At 40.1% G+C, this 12472-nt stretch overlaps 1 protein-coding gene across 1 annotated transcript in view; it reads right to left on the bottom strand.

Moving 5' to 3' along the window:
• Positions 1-12472, bottom strand: part of CSMD1 (CUB and Sushi multiple domains 1) — a 1024926-nt gene that overhangs the window by 99806 nt on the left and 912648 nt on the right. The window contains exons 39-41 of the mRNA XM_064145849.1: positions 12031-12100; positions 9412-9528; positions 2063-2272 (exon numbers count right to left, since the gene is read on the bottom strand). Coding sequence (XP_064001919.1) covers positions 2063-2272; positions 9412-9528; positions 12031-12100 — 397 coding nt within the window. The remainder of the gene's footprint in view (positions 1-2062; positions 2273-9411; positions 9529-12030; positions 12101-12472) is intronic.

Below are 12472 nucleotides of genomic sequence, written 5' to 3'. Positions count from 1 at the left end.
CCTCACAGTGGAAAAAATTCCTCCTAGAACCTCCTATGCCTCAGCTTCCACCTAGTGCCCCAAGGTGGTTTATATAAAAAATGACAGCTGACTCTGGAAATTGTCTGAAGCTTATTAATTACAGCTTAGCACAATATATAAGCAGATATTTTCAGTATCTACAGTTATAGACAGAAACAGACAAGGTAAATACAGGAACAAGGGAATACAGAAACACAGCAGCCCTCCATGACACCTGAGTCCCCAGGAGGGGCTCCCAACCACCCTTCTACCTTCTCCTACCCTTCTCTACCTTACCCCAGATATTGCCCTGTGCCCCAAGGAAGAATGGAGGGTCAGACAGGGGGGTTAGGAAGCAAATGGATTAATCAGGTTAGAGAGAGAAAATGCAGCTGTAGCCCAGACAGAGAGTGACTACCTTATCTATGTTTATACTCTTGTTCTTCTACATCTCAGCAAGCCTATGAGTGAAGTAGACATCACCACTGTTTCCCTTTCACAGCCTGTAATCTAGTTCTTCTCACCAAAACACTCTAGCTAGCTTCAAACCAGCACACCTTGATACCAAGAGATAATCTGATACAAAAAGAGATAAAGATACAAAGGTTTAAACATTATGATGATTAAAAAGGCAACAGTTTGTTTGCTTGTCCTATCACTGAACCTGTCATTGATCATTAAAATGCGAATGTATGCTTGTCTTTAAAGAAACTACAAATCCTTGCTGAGCAAACCAGAACATCACCGTTAGAAGAATGTGCTATACAGTCTACAGACAACTTCAAATACTTCTTTTATGACAGAAAACGCTGTAGTTAATCATATGTAGCTGGGCCTATAAAGAATGAACACCACTGAGGAAGGCCTTGTTATCACAAGGACAACAACATTAATTAGAACCAGAAGGAGGAGAACACACAGAATACATAGCACATGCCCTCACATTTTATTTACTTGCCATTTCTGAGATTGGTCACTATGTCTTTCCAGAATTTTCTAAAAAAGAGTAATCTGTTCAATAACAACTACCCTTGACTGCTCAGAATAAAAACCACACTGGTGTGACAGAGTGAGAGCACTCCATACTTCTGTCTGACAGAATAAAACTTCACAGGCAAGAAAGAGCTGCAACCTCTTTGTGGGCATACTTTGCTTCCCCTGAAGGTAGGGAGAAGCAAGCAAACAGATGCATGGTGTCTAATTGCCCACCAGGATTAACCCACTGTATATTTACACAATCATATAGGCCCATAGATATATATGAAAACCTAAGCAAATTATCTAAACTAAGAGCCCAGAATGAGATGGTATGGTTCTCACAAATTGCTATTAGAGTAGATTTCAGTAAGTCATTCCATTTTACCAAATGATTCATATTTTATAAAGAAGCTCAACAGTTTTTAGTAAGCTTATTTTAACTTTCATTAATGATGTTTAATTGTCACTACTGGGAAAAAACAGAACAAACCCAAACAAAATCAAAGGAAGACAAAGAAAAAAGCCAACAGTAGAACACAACAGAAAGTTCACATATTCAGATACTGACTGTATGCATCTGAAAACACAGATACAGAATGTATGTTGTCTGTGGTCTTTTAATTGCCTGTAAGAGTTCTCCTAACTGTAGTCTGCAGAACTAGACTGCAAAAATGTAAGAAATATTAAAAAAAGATTACTTGAATACTTAAAATAACATTAAATATACATTAAAATACATAAATCAGAGAGCAAGACAGGGAATATGAGCAGTATCATCAACTATCAGTACACTCTGATGGGATGGAAAGGATTATCAACTATGTGACATTTGGCAAATGACATCACCTTGGTTTCAGATTTTTAATCACAAATATTATCTATTATATATAATAGATAATAGATATTAATATAATAAAGCCTCCATTATGACAATTTTTGTTGTAAAAAAAAGTGAAATCAATGGCTCAAACAATCCACAGATTAAAAAATCCGATAATGGTTACCGCACAGTATATAATACTTCAATATGTCTAAACTACTTTTTTAGACTAAAACCCTCTTCAAAGTAGTTTTCTGTGCTTACCTTGGTAGGTCAGTTTAAATCCTTGCCTGTTTTCGGAGTGATCACTGTAGAAATGGACAAGTGTTTCATGAGTAGTACTTAGCAAGGGTGATGGAAGGTCCATTCCACTAAACTGTCCAATCATGGAGCTGGTGTGATAAGGTCCGTTTTGAATTTCAAGGAAGTCATGATTTGCTTCAGTAGAGAAATTCAGAAACTGAATGTGTGCACCTGCAGCAGTAAAAACAAAAGGAAAAAATAAAACCAGAGTTTCTTATAACTGGTGTTGTTTAATGGTATCATAGAATCAACCAGGTTGGAAGTGATCTCCAAGATCAGCCAGTCCAACCTAGCACCCAGCCCTAGCCAGTCAACTAGACCATGGCACTAAGTGCCTCAGCCAGGCTTTGCTTGAACACCTCCAGGGATGGTGACTCCACCACCTCCCTGGGCAGCCCATTCCAATGCCAATCACTCTCTCTGGCAACAACTTCCTCCTAACATCCAGCGTAGATTTCCCCTGGCACAACTTGTGGCTGTGTCCCCTTGCTCTATTGCTGGGGACACAGCCTCTGGGAGAACAGACCAACCCCCATCAGGCTACAGCCTCCCTTCAGGTGCCTGCAGACCATGAGCAAACACCAAAACAAAGGAAAAAAAGAAAGCCATAATAATTCTTATAGGCACTATATTTATGGTTCAGTCACCATTCAAAGTGTGATGCTGAAGTGAATAGCTACTAAGCCTTGCAAGAATTTGAGATTCTATGGATGGTTCTAGGAGCTTCTATGAGCTTCTAGGACTAAGGAAAGTAAGTCACAAAGTCAGCAAATAGGTATCTGTGAGGTTTCTAAACCAGTCAACAGAAACACTCAAGTGAGGGGCACATGACAAATGCTGCTGTGTTATCAGACGACCAGGACTCCATCAAAAGAGCACTAGTAGGTAGGTGAGCCTACCATAGAGGCTTAGATCAGCTCAGCACCCAGGAAGGTTACTAACAAAGTACACTTTAATGGCAGAAATTTACCTGTCTACAGATTCATAGCTTGCATTGAGTTGGAAGGTACCCTCAAGTGCTATCTTGTCCAACCCCCCTGCATTGAGCAAGGACACCTAGATCAAGCTGCCCAGGGTCACATCAAGTCTGATGTCAAATGTCTCCAGAGATAGAGCCTCAGACACATGCCTTAACTCTCTACTTGACATTCACATGTAGCAGTTGACACATATTCCTCACTCATGGAGAGTGCCCTGGTGATTCACCTATAAGGGAAATCATTCACTCAGTCATTCTCTGGGGATCATTCCTTTGCCTCTGTGGTTTAATATCTAATAAATTGTTTTTTTTTTTTTTCCCATAGGAGAAACTAAATAAGCTACCAAGTAAACTGCTTCAGAGAACTTGTAAGAATGTGGAACATTTGTCTCTAACATATGTAGAATAGGAGACACAAAAACACTATCAAGAGACACGTACAGAATGTACCAAAGTCTCAGTATCATCCATCCCCTGTAGGACATCTGATACAGTCTGACTTGAGTGAAGTCATTCATTTCACAATACTTTCAGGATTTAAGATAAGGTAGGACACCAAACATCTTGGAAGTATCTTGACTTCAGTATCAGAGACTAGGTATCAGCAGCATAGAAATTGACCAGCCACTTAAATTTCTGAAGTGAGAAGAAGATAATTGAGTTTGATATAGGAATGCAGACCCAAAAATCACTGTTTTGCTATTTAAATAAAAGTAACCTACTATTCTGAAATAGTCTCTGATGAGCCACAGAGTATCTTTGTGCTAGATTGAGCCTAACTGGAATATTTCAGTGAGAATTAGACTACAGGCTGTGAAAAGTAAACAATGGTGATGTCTACTTCACTCATAGGCTTGCTGAGATGTACAAAACCAAGAACACAAAACACAGATAAGACAGTTGGTTTATGTGAGTCTCTGTTGGAGTCTGTGCCTTCTCCTTGGACTTTTTATGTGCAGCTAGTCCACCTGATTTCTAACCCTCCTAGCTGACTCTCCAAGCTCACCTTGCACATAAGGCAAACTCTGGGACAAGGTAGAGGGGTGGAAAGGTGGTTGGGAGCCCCTCCTAGGAACTCTGTTTTCTGGCAGGGCTGTTGTGTTTCTGTATTACCTTTAACTAAGATATTTCTGTATATAGCTGTAGATATTGTAAATACCTGCTTGTATATTGTGCTAAGCTGTGAATACAAAGATACATTCCTCAACTTCTAGCTCGACTCAGTCTAGTCTGGGTGATTTCATATGAGTGGAGGGGCAGGTAATGCCCAAACCATCACAGTCTTTAACACAGAATTGTTCTTATTTAATTACCTAATATTACTAGGTTTAAATACTTAGTATAAAAACACTTGTATATTAGAAGTAAAAAAAAAAAGTAGATTTAACAGTAACTTAAAAAACTACAAACAAAAATTACAGAACCAAACAAAAAACCCTGCCTGAATTTGCCTCATTTTAGACATATTTTTTTCCTTAAATGTTTCTCAAGGGTGCTGATTTCAATTATAGGATATGCTCCAAGTATCACTCAAGTTTTAACTTCACACAACTTAAAACTGTCAATTTGATATGTCAAAGAAAAAGATTTTTTACAGCTGGTAATTTCTTACATAAAATTATACAGAAAAAAACCCTGATAGTTAAGAAAATAACTCACTGTCTGGTCAAACTATAATTATACTACTTCCTGCTCCAACAGGAGCTCTTCTCTCACTGGAATAGATTATAAATAAGCAGAATTCCAAGCTGAGCTAATCTTTTTGACAGATGTTAATCAATTAACAGATGTCTGAAATCATTGCAAAATTCCAATGAATCACTTGAAAAGATGCACTTTCTCTCTGTTTAAAGGATTTGGGATTTAGTAGTGTCCTCAGTATATTCTCATGCAATGAGAGCACTGCAGTTTGGGACACATTCAGCTGCCACAATTTCATTGCTGGATTGCTTAAGCACACCTGTGTGCTCGCACTAAGTCAACAATATCATGGGTTTCATTCAATTACAAAGTTTGATTAAACAACTGAGAATAAAACAACACTTACTGAGACATAAAGTCGCTGAAAGGTTATTTCAATGGAATTTAAATCAATTATTCCAGGTACATGAATGCCCTCTTGATCGGTTTACAGGCACTGTGCTGATTCACTCTTGCTGATTTCATTCAGTATCATTTTTAACTCCTTCCAGAACAATTCATTATTCAATTTCAGAAATATTTTCTATACTTCAGTGATTCCATGTACTTATTTTAATGCAATAGAATGAATGTGGCTGAATAGCTCCTCAATAGACAAGCTTATCTTTTGTATGTATAGAATTACCACTACCAGACAATTTCCAAGGAGGTAAAGGGATAATAACAGGATAGAAGACATTTGTGCAATTCATGAAAGAATTTCTTTAAACATTACCTAAAGAAAAAGAGCAAGTCTGAGAAAGACAAATCAGAGTTTTGTCACTACTACTGTAGAGAGCTAATTAAGATGCCATTGCTCCCAGAGAGTTGCTTATAATTAATATTGTCTGCAAGTGTAGGTGTAGAATGCCAAGTTAGGTAAAGATGCCCTGTCTCTAGTTGTCCAAATGTGATTTAGCTGGGGCAACTATCAAGGCAGGAATTATAAAATATGTAGTTATTTTATTTCCAGAAAGCCCAACCCACAACTATGCACAAATTAGTTAAATTTGGGTTCCAATTCAGTCAGGAAAGTCTGCACAAGGATGCTTATGGGCAATTCATTCAGTTAGGAGAAACAGAAAAACTGGAAAAGTTCAGCCACAAAATGGCTTTGCCCCACTTAGAAATAGGCAGCCTGCAGCCCTAGGGAAAGTCTGTTCTATTCACTGTGTTGAAGTAGGAATTTCAACATAGTCCCTGGTTCCTTTGGGGCAGCACTGGAACTGCTCGGCCATTGAAAGGCTTCTAGATCTTCCCAGGGTGCTGGGAAGGAGGCAGACGATCTTTGACCTGATCCTGGTTCCTCTTGGCATGGAGTTTTGCAGAGGTGCAGGCAGGATCTCTTACAGATGTGCAGAGAGCACAATGGGGTGGCACTTTTTGCCACATTGTGAAGCACTTAAATGCCTTCTCCTGGGAAACATGAGGCACTTCAGCTTCCAGGTAGTTCAAGCCCAAAATATCAGGGCTAAGCTGGTCTGAAGCATGAGGCAGAGCAGAACACATTGTCCAAGAGCAGTGAGGCAGAAGAAGCTCCACGAGGGAGAGACAACAAGGCAGAAGCAGCTCAACTGCTTGCAACTTAGCTCCATTTATATCATTTGCCTGAGTGCAAAGGCTCCTTTAGCCACAGAGATTCACCAATCAAAATGGCATTTGCAAGACTGACCATATGAGGTGAAACCAGGGCTTGCTCACCCTTGCTCAGGCAAGACACCAACAAGTACCTAAACACTTCTAGGTACCTGTTTATCACTTTGGGAGAGGACATAACGGCCCAAGCCTTTGTTTTCCTCCTGCCCTTGCTTCCCCCCCATCAGCAGAAGGGTGAGGCAAGCCTGGACATCAAATAGGCCTATGAGCCTTCCAGGACATAAGGCTGCAAGGATATCTAAGGCTACTAGCGCCATCCAAAACTGTGACGGATCTCTTCTACCAGGGCACTCTTCTAAATAATAGCACAGTACCTCTAGGAAGTAACTTAGTAAAACTCTCCTTACATAAATATATAGCTTACTACAGAAATTCCTCTTCTGAATGCAAATAGAAAGTACAGAGAATAAATTCATTTAGAGAGGTATAATGAGTTTAATAATAAGCTTTTAAAATTAGTTTTCTTATTTGAGCATTAGCATTTAATTCATGGAGCATAATATTTAACAGCAAGAAAATTTATCCTTTTATTTCTGAAACTGATAGAAGATTATGCTTTATCTGTGCACTTAATAAATATGATTACCTTCTCAACTTGTTATTTGTGAAGACATTTTCTGCAGGAAAGTACTTTTAATACAAACCTAGAAAAATTCTAAGCTAGCAAGAAATTAGGGTTTGAAACATAATTTTACTATGTTTTAAACAAAATTCACAGTTCTAGAAATGAGGTTTTGTCCATTTTCTTAGAATAAGAGAGAAACTGCTAAAACATCACTTGAGGTACAATGAAAGGTCATTAAACAGAAGATCACTAAACATTCTAGAGGTTACATTACCTATGTCACCTGATATGGTGCTAAGGGGCGTGGGTTAGCGGTGACCCGGCAGTGCTAGCTTAACAATTGGGCTTGATGATCTTAGAGGTTTTTTCCCAAGTTAAATGACTCTGTGGATTGCCAAAGTACATCAGTCCGTGCTACATCTGTGACAGGTCTGGCTCTGACTACTCATATGAGCACTTACCAGAGAATTAGCAGATGGGTTATAGATTTCCAAGTCTTTAGGCCCTGTGTGTACTTGCCAGCCTGACACGAGAATTCCTTTGAGTGATAAGCCTTAGCTGGGGTGTGCAGTTAAATGTCCTATTTGTATCTCAACACTGGTCAGGCCACACCTTGAGGACTGTGTCCAGTTCTGGGCTCCCCCATACAAGAGAAATGTTGAGATACTGGGATGTGTCTAGAGAAGGGCCATGAAGCTGGTGAGAGGCCTGGATCACAGCCCTGTGAGGAGAGGCTGAGGGAGCTGGGGGTGTTTAGCCTGGAGAAGAGGAGGCTCAGGGGGGACCTCATTGCTGTTTACAACTACCTGAAGGGAGGCTGTAGCCAGGTGGGGGTTGGTCTCTTCTCCCAGGCAACCAGCAACAGTGTCCTGGAGTCCTGTATACCCCTAAATTCCTCTCCCTCTATGGTGTGAATGGGAGAGGAAAAGGCAGGAAAAGACCTGTTTCCCCCCCTGCCCTGCAGGTGTGAAGGGGGGCAGCAAGGGGCCCGTCAGCTTGAGGGGCACCCGTGCAGTGGCCACGCTGGGATCGGGCTGTGACTGGCTGTGCTCTTTGTACCCAGGCAGTGCTAATTCTGCTCTGTGTCTATGAGTATAAATATTGGGGGACCTCCCGCCTTGGGGTCCCCGCTTTAGAGCTCTCCCCGGTCTGGATAGATTCTGCAGAGGGAGCCTCTGGCACTCTGCTCCAAAGGACCGATTCCCACCTTAAGCACCCTTTATGCAGGCTCAATAGGCCTTAACGACCCTCTCATGGCTTCTGAAAGAGAGCAAGGGGACAAGCAGCTGGACTGCTCTTCTTTTCAGCCCGCCTGACTCACCTGTCTGTAACTTTGGCTCAGACTTAGTAATGGGGGGGGGGGGGGTGGGGGGGGTGGGGTGTGTGCAGCCTTTTCCAACTTCTGACTTCCAAAATAGTCAAATTACCTACGGTATCCTTGTACATCTTCTCAACTGAATTTGCTAATTAAATTAATTTCTGTCTCTAGTTTTGGGGGCGGGTGTTTGGTAAAATAAAATAACTCTATTTTTCTATAAAATTCCTGACTCGGCCACATTAATTTCCTGCCTCTGCAACAAACAGAACAAGGGGACACAGTCTCAAGTTGTGCCAGGGGAGGTCTAGGCTGGATGTTAGGAGGAAGTTGTTGGCAGAGAGAGTGATTGGCATTGGAATGGGCTGCCCAGGTGTTGGAGAATTCTTGTGAACAGAGCACACAAGAATTGATAAACAACGAGCAACCCGTGCTGGGAATGTCTTCGAATCCATCTTGGGAGTTTAGATAGCAGGCACAGGGTAGCTTCCCCCCAAATGCAGCTGCAGGGGGTGGAGTGCAGCTGCAGGTGGGCAGAGTTTAGCCAGCCCCAGAGGCTGACCCTCAGATTGTTATAGCATGCTGACCTATTGATGTTTTACAAGTAACTCTGGACCCTCTGACTGTAACCAATCTTAAGCTGAGCTCGCCTCTTGCTAGAATGCATATAAGTTACTGTATCACGGAAATAAAGGGGATTTGACCATCTAACCATATTGGTGAACAAAGAGTCATCTTCCCATAGCGCTCCACCGAATGTGTCTTCCAACACCCAGGGAGGTGGTGGAGTCACCATCCCTGGAGGTGTTCAAGAAAGGACTGGATGATCTTGGAGGTCTCTTCCAACCTGGCTGATTCTATGGTATACCTTCATGCAGCATATTCATTTTCTCTGAGATAAGTTCCTGAGCTAGATTGAGTTTCACAACTAACAAATTCTTTTGATGAAGATATATTTTCAAATTAAAAGATAGTCCATAACTATGCAAGGAGCTCACAATGCATGCACTGGATAACCTCGATGAGGTACTAGAAATGAGAATATTCATATATATATATATGTATTTAAATCTGATGATTACATATAACTGCTCTTCACATACAAGTTTACTCACCGTATCCAATAGGCAACGAAATTTTCCATGTGCAGTCCAAGTTACTTGGATAATTTCCGGGAAAACCTGGGCTCAAGATGACACCACTCATGTTTGTCAGCGTTCCACCACATTTAGCTATTCAAAATAAAACAAAAGTCACTCTATCTTTTAATAATAGTTGGCATAGGAATAATTTTTAAAAGCACTGAAATTCATCACAGTTAAGACACTCTTCATGAAGGAGGAAAAGAATTCAGAAAGAAAAGAAAAAAATTGCAGCTGGAGCAAAATGTTTACTTCATACAGTATGTTCATGGTCATCAGTTTTGTGTTAATAATAGGACTTGATAGTCTTAATGGTCAGTTCCAGCCCAAAGGGTTCTATATCCCTGGAAGTATTCAAGAAAAGACTGGATGAGGCACTTAGTGCCATGGTCTAGTTGATTGGCTAGGGCTGGGTGCTAGGTTGGATTGGATGATCTTGGAGGTCTCTTCCAACATGGTTGATTCTATGATTCTGCTTGAATATATTCTACTGCAAATGTGCACTTGCACATATAGACTGGTTAACGCATTGTCTCAGTTTGCAATTAGGGTTATAAACCTCTGGTGCCATGCTGGTGCCTTCATAATCAGAGGGAAGAACTTGAAATCAAACTGAATTCTGACATTGATCCATGAAAAATCTTCGGATCTAGTAGTTAGGATATCTAAAACACATCTGAGTTTTAAAAGACAAACCACAACAAAATGAAAAAACCTAGCATAGTTCTTTCTTTAATTTAGAAAGAGGACAGCCCAGCTACATAACAGGATTATTGTTTTCTTCCTGTCTCTATGCTTTTTTCCCAGCAATTTCATGTGTTTGGAATTTGAAAAGCCATTTGCATATTTTAGGATAGCACAGCACTATGTGAAATAACTTGAAGTGGCTGAATTTACACTTTCGCAAAGACAATAATATGAAGGAATAATAACTTCAAGAAACCAAATTTACATCTTGTAATTTATATTTGCTACCTGAAGAATAATTACTTTAAAGCCCGTGAGTCTTTGTGTAGATATTACAGTGATTTGCCTTTGGAATGGGCTGCTCAGGGAGGTGGTGGAGTCACCGTCCCTGGAGGTGCTCAAGAAAAGCCTGGATGAGGCACTAAGTGCCATGGTCTAGTTGACTGGCCAGGGCTTGGTGATAGGATGGACTGGATGATCTTGGAGGTCTCTTCCAAACTCTTTGATTCTATGATTCTATGATACCTGGTCTGATAACAGATTTGTCATACTGTGATACTCTGCATACTGATAATTGTACTGAGAAAAATTAAATACTCTACTCTTTAGACCACAAACTATATCTCAAACATCTGAAATATCTCTGGTTTCCTGAAATGTTTAATATATTATTTAGTCAAAAGACAACCTTTGTTTTGCATGTCTAGAAAAAAATATCATTTTAAGAGTTGGGTGCAGGGGAAGCAGGGATTATGTTTCAAGGGCTTGTTCAATGTTTTGGGGGTAGTTTAGCTTCCAGGACAGTGAAATTTCATGAAGTAAGTGAAAAAGGAAAAAAAAAAAATCAATTACTCCATTATTTGTAGGCAGGAGCTGTGTTTCATATACAAGGTGAAACATAGGGTTATCACAAAACCCTCTCCACCTGAGCTCCAAAATTTCATTTCAAAAATTGATTCAAAGAAACTGCACTGCTTTCATATTAATCAGAAATGATTGCTTCTGTAGAGGCTAACAATATGAAATACTATATAGACCCAGCTTGACAAGGAATCTTTAAAGCCATTTCATATTAACATTTCTTGATATCAATCCAATGATTTTAATTCCTCTTAGATACGAAGCTCAAAAGAATTGCTTTTGCTGACTGAATACTGAAGTTAAAAGCATTCACTGAAAAATGTATTTCAAAGCTGAAGTGAAAGAACACGGAGCTGTGCTGCTCTTCCCTTCATTCCCTGAAGCATGCAAGCCAAAGGATACCAGAATCTTGACTCTCCTAGATTTTCTTTAACCAAGACAGCAATATAGCAGAACAACATTGTTACTTGCATAGGGAAAACTCAGATCTGTTGGGTAAGGTCCTACTGCTCTTAGAAAACAAGTTATTTTTGGCTTTGCTTTTTAGCTCAGCATCATTTAACAGCTTTGTCAGATGAAAAGAGCCAGCCTTTCTCGAACCTCTAAAACTCTGTTTCATTCCACCCCCTCCAAAAACCTGGCTTCAGAGCTGCTCTCCTCTGCCAAGAGACTGCCTGTTTCTTTGGTTTTTTTTTCTCCTAGGTTCCCTGCACAACCTGCCTTTTTCTTGAGAACATTCTCTGAGCTGAGGATGCTACAAGAGGAATGTGTTAACTTCCTCTCCCTTCTGATGAAGACTCAGCCCAATTCAGGACTAGCTAAATGACAGTAAACATTTGGGCTTCTTTCTTTGCCCACGTTCACAACACTTTTTTTAATAGCATATGCACTATATATAAAGAAACACTTTAATATATCTTTTTCTGTATTTCATTGATAAAATTGGAAATTCAAAACATTTGGGAAGAAATAGAATTAAGTGAAGGAAAAACAGGCATGGGAAAGCCTGGGCACACTGAACACAATGAAAAGAAGTATCCGTACCGATGCAGAGAGGAGATGGATAGTTCCAGCGTCGAACGGTTCCTGGCATACATGAAATATGAGAACGGCCCTGTTTGGAGAGGGCAGAGTATTAGATAGAACATATGCATTACAGGACTTTCCAGAAAGGCAGAGCTACAGTAGACCTCCTGGGCCATCTTACTTATGTCTTCTCTTATATCAACCAACTGCATTATAATTACTTTTAAGACTTGGTTAAACTCAGTTTTCAAATAATTGTTTTATATTATTGTTTTTTCCTGCTGGATAAATGCTCTAAACCACTCTTCCTTTAACAACTGGAAAACTTCACCTTTTTTTACTAAAAGGCAACACTTACATGACCAAATTGGTTCCATCTCTATTTCTCTACCAGGGTTCTCATCCACAGTGCAATCATACTATTTAATTTTCCGGCTGCAATCTGGAGTAACTCAACCAT

This window comes from Pogoniulus pusillus, chromosome 7 (genome assembly GCF_015220805.1).
Source record: "Pogoniulus pusillus isolate bPogPus1 chromosome 7, bPogPus1.pri, whole genome shotgun sequence".
Taxonomy (NCBI): domain Eukaryota; kingdom Metazoa; phylum Chordata; class Aves; order Piciformes; family Lybiidae; genus Pogoniulus; species Pogoniulus pusillus.
Note: the sequence above shows the minus strand (reverse complement) of the source record. Positions and strands in the feature narration are given on the sequence as shown.